The 7,296-nt window shown below is 46.2% G+C and overlaps 1 protein-coding gene across 1 annotated transcript in view; it reads left to right on the top strand.

Annotated features, from left to right (window-relative positions):
- LOC103251725 (adenylate kinase 8-like) overlaps nucleotides 1-5,113 on the top strand; it is a gene marked incomplete at its 3' end in the record, with an annotated part of 88,711 nt that extends 83,598 nt beyond the window's left edge. Inside the window, exon 10 of the mRNA XM_021708710.1 lies at nucleotides 4,972-5,113. Coding sequence (XP_021564385.1) covers nucleotides 4,972-5,113 — 142 coding nt within the window. The remainder of the gene's footprint in view (nucleotides 1-4,971) is intronic.
- Nucleotides 5,114-7,296: the final 2,183 nt, after the last annotated feature.

The following is a 7,296-nucleotide window of genomic DNA, read 5'->3' as shown; positions in this document are numbered from 1 at the left end:
GCCTGAGCCCGCGGGTTCGAGACCCACCTAGGCAACTTGGTGAGACCTCATCTCTACAATAAATCAAAAAATTAGCCGGGCTTGGTAGCGCGTGCCTGTAGTTCCAGCTACCTGGAAGGCTGAGGCGGAAGGATCGCCGGAGTCCAGCGGGTTGAGGCTGTGGTGGCCAGGAGCGGCCACTGCACTCCAGTCTGGGCGACAGAGTGAGACTCCAACTCAAAAATAAAAAATTAATTAATTAATTAATTAATTAAATAAAAGGTCGCATATAGCCGGGCTCCGTGGCTCAGCCTGTAATCCCACGCCTTTGGGAGGCTGAGGTGAGTGGATTGCCTGAGCCCACGGGTTCAAGACCCGCCTGGGCAGGCGAGACCTCATCTCTACAATAAATCAAAAAATTAGCCGGGTGTGGTAGCACACGCCTGTAGTTCCAGCTACGTGGAAGGCTGAGGCGGAAGGATCGCTTGTAGCCCAGTGGGTTGAGGCTGTGGTGGCCTGGAGCAGCCACTGCACTCCAGTCTGGGCGACAGAGTGAGACTCCAATTAAAAAATAAATAAATAAAAGGTCGCATAATATCCCATTGCATAGATGTACCATCCTTGATTTAACCTGTCCTCTGTTGATGGACATTCTAGATCGTTTCCAGTCGTCACCCTCAGAAGCAACACTGAAACGGACATCTTTGTGTCTACATCTCTTCCCCTCTGTGCTATTATTATATCTGAGGTGTAAGTTCTTAGAATAGGATTGCTGGACCAAAAGGCCTGTGCATTTTAATTTTGTTGCAAATTGGGGAATTCCCTCTAGAAATCTTTGTCAATTAACAAGAAAAAAAGATCTCTTTTGTTTCTAGCGGGTCTTGCTTTTTTTTCAAAGTCAGATTTCTCCCCAGTTGAGAAACCTTCCTCGTATCCATTTGTAAGTGGCATTATAAGCCAGGGACCAGAGTACTGTCCCAGCTTGACTGCCAGCTGGCTGGATGACCTTGAACAGGTAACTTAAGCCCAACCTCTTTGGGCCTCAGTTTCCCAATTTTGAAATGAGGGAGGTCAATGGGATGACCTTCCAGATCCTCCCAGAAAGCTGTAGGTCAGCAGGCCAGACCTCCCTGGGGTGCAGCTCAGTTCCAAGAAAGGCCTGGTCATTAGAGATAATGTAAACAATTTGACTCAATACAGTTCTCACCCCGAAACAAGTGAGGCTTTCCTGGGCCTGGGGTATCCATGGGCTCCACCATTCAGATCTCGGCAAAGTGTGACCTCCATAGTGGCTGTCCTAGACCCAACCAAACCAGCAGCCTCCCATCATTTGCTTGACTTTCTCCAAAGTATACATGACTCTCTGAAATATTTATCTATGTATGTATTGTTTGCCTCCCTGCTGGAACATGAACCTCAGGAGCACAGGACATTGGCAGCTGTGCCTGGTCCAGCCCAGATGGTCAGTGACTATCCATTGGCTGACTTGCTGGGAAAGGCTTCTTTCTGTACTGGTTTCTTGTTTAGGTGAAAACATCCTTAATATCCTATTTACAGTGAACCAGGACTGAAAAGCTCTATGGCAGATTCTTACCCCCACATTGTTTTATTTTTTTATTTTTTATTTTTTATTTTTTGAGTTGGAGTCTCACTCTGTCGCCCAGACTGGAGTGCAGTGGCCGCTCCCGGCCACCGCAGCCTCGACCTGCTGGGCTCCGGCGATCCTTCCGCCTCAGCCTTCCGAGTAGCTGGAATTACAGGCATGCGCTACCACGCCCGGCTGATTTTTGATTTATTGTAGAGATGAGGTCTCGCTGACCAGGCAGGTCTCGAACCCGCGGGTTCAGGCCATCCACTCACCTCAGCCTCCCAAAGGCGCGGGATTACAGGCTGAGCCACTGAGCCCGGCTACCCTACATTGTTTTAAATCTGTATTTATTTACCCTGACAGAAAACACGAGGTTTCTGGATCAGAGAATAGACCTATTATTTATTCACCTAGTAATGTTAGAGCTGGATTCCACACCCCAGTTCTTCACAGGCAATCTGGAAAAAGCTGAATGTACCATTAGGGTAGAGGGGTGTGTAGCAAGAGAGGAGCTCCAACATTGTGGCTCTTGGAGCTTATGAGGGCAGCGTGCCAGCTTCCTCCCGAACTTTACCCTGGAAGGGAAACAACTCCTGGGGAGGGGAAGAGGAGGTGAGCTGTACAGCCATCTCCAGGGCAGAGGTCGCTAAGACCCTCCAGTGGTCTCTGTCTCTGAATTCCAAGGCTCCTTTGCAGTCTGCCATCCTCCATCCCAGGTGCCAGTGGTCTGTGCTCAGATGCCCTGATCACGGGCAAACATGAAAGTATTCACAAAGCATCATTTCCCAACACACATCTCCTGAATTTAAAAATAACAGTCATCTATGTGTGTCTACTACATGCCAGAATTTTACATGTGGTGTTAGCTCATCACGATGGATCCTATTATCCTCTTTCGGCATATAGGAAGCTGAGACTCAGGCTGAGAGACTGACTGGGGGCGAGTCGGCATCGAAGGGCCAGGCTGAGATGAGAACTAGATTTGGGAGTGCCCCAAGGCGTGTCCTCCTCTCTACCACCTGACTTCCCCAAAGTCTGGTCAAGTTGGTTTTAACATATTTGGTCAGTTGCGGTGAAGCCTTTGAAAAGGAAAGCCTCCTACCTGTTTATTTCACATCTGTTTCACATGCTATGCACTGTTAGGCATGGAAAAATGAGAGAGATGTGGTTCTTTTTCCTTGTGGAACTTTCTTTCTTTCTTCTTTTTTTTTTCCTTCTTTTTTAGAGAGACAGGGTTTTGCTATATTGCCCACACTGGTCTCAAACTCCTCGTCTCAAGTGATCCTCTGGCCCCGGCCTACCCAAAGTGCTGGGATTACAGGCATGAGCCACCATGCCCAGCCCCTTTCTTGAGAGGTAGACATTAAACAAAGAATTACCCAGAGAGTTTTACTCTTGTAATCACAAGGGTGACAAATGAAGGGGGAAAAGATGTACAGGTCTTCCCCTGCCTCCTCCCAGGCTGGGGGCCATCCTCAGAGACTTCCCTGGGAGGGAACATTCTGTAGTGGTCCCAAGGCTGAATCCAGAGACTCGCCCCAGGCGAGATGTGGGAGAAGAATGTTCTAGATGGAAGAGAGGGCCCATGAAAGAGGAGGTGCAAGCTGCAGAGATTACCTGCTCTTTATCCACGGAGCTCTGGGGAGCCACTGCAGGTCTTAAGCAGGGGAAGGAATGGGATTCCCTGCATCAACTTCCCAATCATGTTAGATAGCCAAATGTCCTCCTTCAAGCCAAATCCCTTTTCTACTCTTTCCTAGGGACCAGGGAAGAAAAGTTGAAGGGCACGAGAAAGAACAAATTTAGAGAAATGCAAATTACTTAGAGTAAGTTTCATGGTTTTTTGGCGACAAGGGCAGCAACCCAGAAAGTCACAACCACAGAGGAGAGCAGCTGGTAGTGACATTTCTGCATCTCTTATTCCCACGTTTGCCTGGTCATCAGCCTGGGTGGCCTTCTGGAAGGCAAAGCATGCATTAGGGCCACTTACCACCCATGGGCGGTCAGTAGGAGGGAACCAGGAAGCTTCCAGAGAAACTGCCACGTACTCTGTCACTTCACATCCAACAGCCAGCTCCACTGGGGGCCACAGTCATAGCAAACAATGGTAATATTTACCAAGTATTTCTAGGGAAATGAGTGCAAAGTGCAGGAAATGCAGTGCAAATTGCTAGAGCGCAGTACATTAGCAACATAGGACATTTAATGAGTCTGGGATGTGAAGTACGAATTTCAGGAAAATGTCAATTGCAGCAATGTAAACAAGAGGCTTCTTAATAGCTCATCATTCTCCATAAGACTTTATTTCAGTCTCTGGTTATAACTAGAGCTGTGATTCTTGAGAGAGACTTGGTTCTAAACATCAGGAAGGGGATCATAGGAGGAAGGAGCGGTGTAGGGGTTGCTAGTGGATCACAAATTAGCAAAGAATATTGGGGACACCAATGCGATCCCATTTGAGGAAACTTCTGCTGGGACTGGTGTGCTTCCCTGAAAAATGGTGAGACACAATTGTTCACATCTGTAAATCCAGAAATTTGGGAGGCCAAGGCGGGAGGATTGTTTGAGCCCAGGAGTTTGAGACCAGCCTGGACAACATAGCGAGATCTCGTCTCTACAAAAAAATTAGCTAAGTGTGGTTGCATGTGCCTGTGGTCCCAGCTACTTGGGATGTTGAGGTGGAAGAATAGCCTGAACCCAGGAGGTCGAGGCTGCCGTGAGCTGATTGTACCACTGCACTCCAACCCAGGTGACAGAAAGAGACTTCACCTCACCAAAAGAAAACAGGCGTTTAAAAAAATTTTTTTAAAAACTTGATTCTTAGGGTGTGCTGTGGTCTGAATGTTTGTGTTCCCCCCAAATTCATGTGTTCAATCCTAACTCCCAAGATAATGGTATTAGGTGAGGCCTCTGGAAGGTGTTTAGGTCTCATGGATAAGATTAGTGAGTGCGCTTGTAAAGGAAACCCCAGAGAGACTCCTCACCATGTGAGGGTGCAGTGAGAATACACTATCTATAAACCAGAAAGCAGGCTCACCAGAGACTGAAACTGCCCTGATCTGAGAATTCCCAGCCTCCAGAACTGTGAGAAATAAATGTGTTGTTTCTTAGCCACCCAGTTTATCATGTTTTGTTATAGCAGCCCGAACAGACTATGACAGAGGCAAAAACTGCCCATGGCTGCAGATGGAGATGATACCTTGTCAAGGTCAGGGAAAGATCAAGGTCAAAGTCAATACATTTTCTCTCTCAGGCAGTCACATTCTGCCTGTCACTGGGACTGAGGAAATGGCTCCACCTAGACCCACCTCTTGACAGCTTAACCGAGAGTCACGTAAGGTTAGGAAGCCCACAAGTATGGGCCATAGACAAGCAGGGTGCTCACTTGTCCTTCTTCTCTGCAGTCCCTGACAGTATCATCATGAAGGTGCTGGGCCAGCGCCTGGAACAGCAGGACTGCGTCCAGAAAGGCTGGGTGCTGCATGGCTTCCCACGGGATCTGGACCAGGCGCACATTCTGGACACCCTGGGCTACAATCCCAACAGGTAAGCTGCCTACTGGAGCCCTCAGCCCTCGCCTCACCCCTGAGAGCCCTCCCTCTGGGGTTCAGCTGACATTTGACAACTTTCATGTTACACGAGCCTTCACGTGTTCTGAGTCTTCACGTGTGGAAGGTCTTTTGCTCAACCCTATTCCCACCTCCTTACCCCATCTACCCTGTAGACTAGGAGTCAAGCTCCAGTTCAAATCCTGGCTCTCAGTCTCCTTGCTGAACCTGGACTTCCTCGTCTATAAGACAGTAATAAACACCAAATAGTCTTGCCTTCTTGGTAGTGTTGTTGTGCAAATCAACTGATGTTTTCTTCTATTATTTTTACAGTTTCGTTTTCTACATTTAAATCTTTGGTGTAACTGATATTTATTGTGTTGTGAGTATATAGTGTGCATCTTTTTTCCCCAAATGGTTCATCATTTGTTCCAAAACAGTGTTGAATATTCTGTCCTCTCTCCACTAGTTTGGACTTGAGCGCTTACCACAATTGTATACAAGGTCTGACAATTAAGTTCATGAACTCATTCTAGAAAAAGTGCTACCTACCTCATTGCTGAATATCATCACGGTTATCTTCAAAGTACTCCCCTTGAAAACTATGCACCCATGCCAGCACCTAGTCAACCTGGCAAAGCAGTTTTGGAATTCTTTTTCTGGAATGGCCATCAAAGCTGTCATTGTATTACCTTTGATGTCCTGAATGTTATCAAAATGTCATCTTTTCAGTATTTCCTTTTATCTTTGGGTAAAGAAGAAAGTCATCAGGGGCAAGATCAGGTGAGCAGGGAGGGTATTCCAATACAATTATTTGTTTGCTGGCTAAAAACTCCCCCACAGAAAGTGCTGTGTGAGCTGGTGCATTGTTGTGATGCAGGAGCTCCTTTGGAACTGTGTTTGCACACATCTTTCTCATGCCAAGATTTTCAGTTAAGAGTTTTCTAACTGTTTTTTTGTTCATGTTTATTTGGTCAGGTTATGTGTCTCACAGTCAGCTGACAATTTTGATGCACAATTCAACAAATTTTTGCTATGTTTTAATCAGTTCTGCTCGTTACTGGCCATCCTGACTTCTCTTCATCAGTGATGCTTTCTCTCCTCTCAGAAAAACATTTAATCCATTAGTACACTGCTGTTTTCTTCATGACATTATCCCCATAAACTTGGGCTAACATGTCTCTGATTTCATTTCCACTCTTGCCAAGTTTAACAAGATATTTAATGTTTGTTCATTGCTCTAATTCAAGCTCTGACATTCTCATGAGGGCACACAAAAACATGCAACAGTAATAACGTACACCACTCAGCAAGACACCACCACATGTCAGCACAAACACACTGTGAGACACTGATGTACTAAGGTTATGAAACCTTACCTAGTTGTTTGTACAGCGCTGCCAAAATAAACATGCGGTGGCAAGTTCACAAACTTATTGTCAGACCTCGTGTATCATGGAAAACAATGAAAACCCCCAAGTGAAAGCAAACAAAGGCTATTTAGTCAGAGCTTGCAATAGCAAGCAGTTCAGCCACCATCGTTTGGCCTTTTAGCAAAGACTCACCGGCAGGCAGAGGAGAAGGGTAGCTTTCTAGTGGAAGGTGGGAAAGGCTTCAGTTCCATCATGCCCTGACTAGAGGTTGTTGGCTGGAGAAGCTGGGTGGGCTGACTAGAGGGGACGTCCTATGCAGCTGGTTAAGAGAGCATATTTGGCTTTCTCTGGCTGGTCCCACATTGGAGAGGGTGGCAAAAAGGAGGGAAGCTGTCAGTTATTGATCAATTTTTGGCCATGTGGGGCTGATTATTGCAGAGATTATGGTTTAGCTTCCTGGGCAGATTGCTGCAGGTTGTGGATTCAAGTTTTTATTTTCATTTTTTAATTTTTTGGAGACAGGGGTCTTGCTGTGTTGCCCTTACTGATCTCTAACTTCAGGGCTCAAGCAACCCTCCCGCTTTGGCCTCCCAAAGTGCTGGGATTACATGTGTGAGCCCCTGTACCTGGCCAAGTTCTATTTTTATATACAGTCTTGCCATCATACATATGTATGTGCAGTCTCTCAGTATACTGGGCCTATTTATGAACTTTATGTTTTTTTTGAATATCTATTTATGGTAGTAGTATCACACTGTTTAGCCTCTTTATTTTGTCATATACTGTATTTCTTTTTTTTTTTTTTTTT

The sequence above is a fragment of the Carlito syrichta genome, unplaced genomic scaffold (assembly GCF_000164805.1).
Source record: "Carlito syrichta isolate Samal-C Ts95f unplaced genomic scaffold, Tarsius_syrichta-2.0.1 Scaffold144091, whole genome shotgun sequence".
In the NCBI taxonomy this organism is placed as follows: Eukaryota; Metazoa; Chordata; class Mammalia; order Primates; family Tarsiidae; genus Carlito; species Carlito syrichta.
The sequence above is the reverse complement of the archived record's forward strand: the minus strand, read 5'-3'. Positions and strand labels throughout refer to the sequence as shown.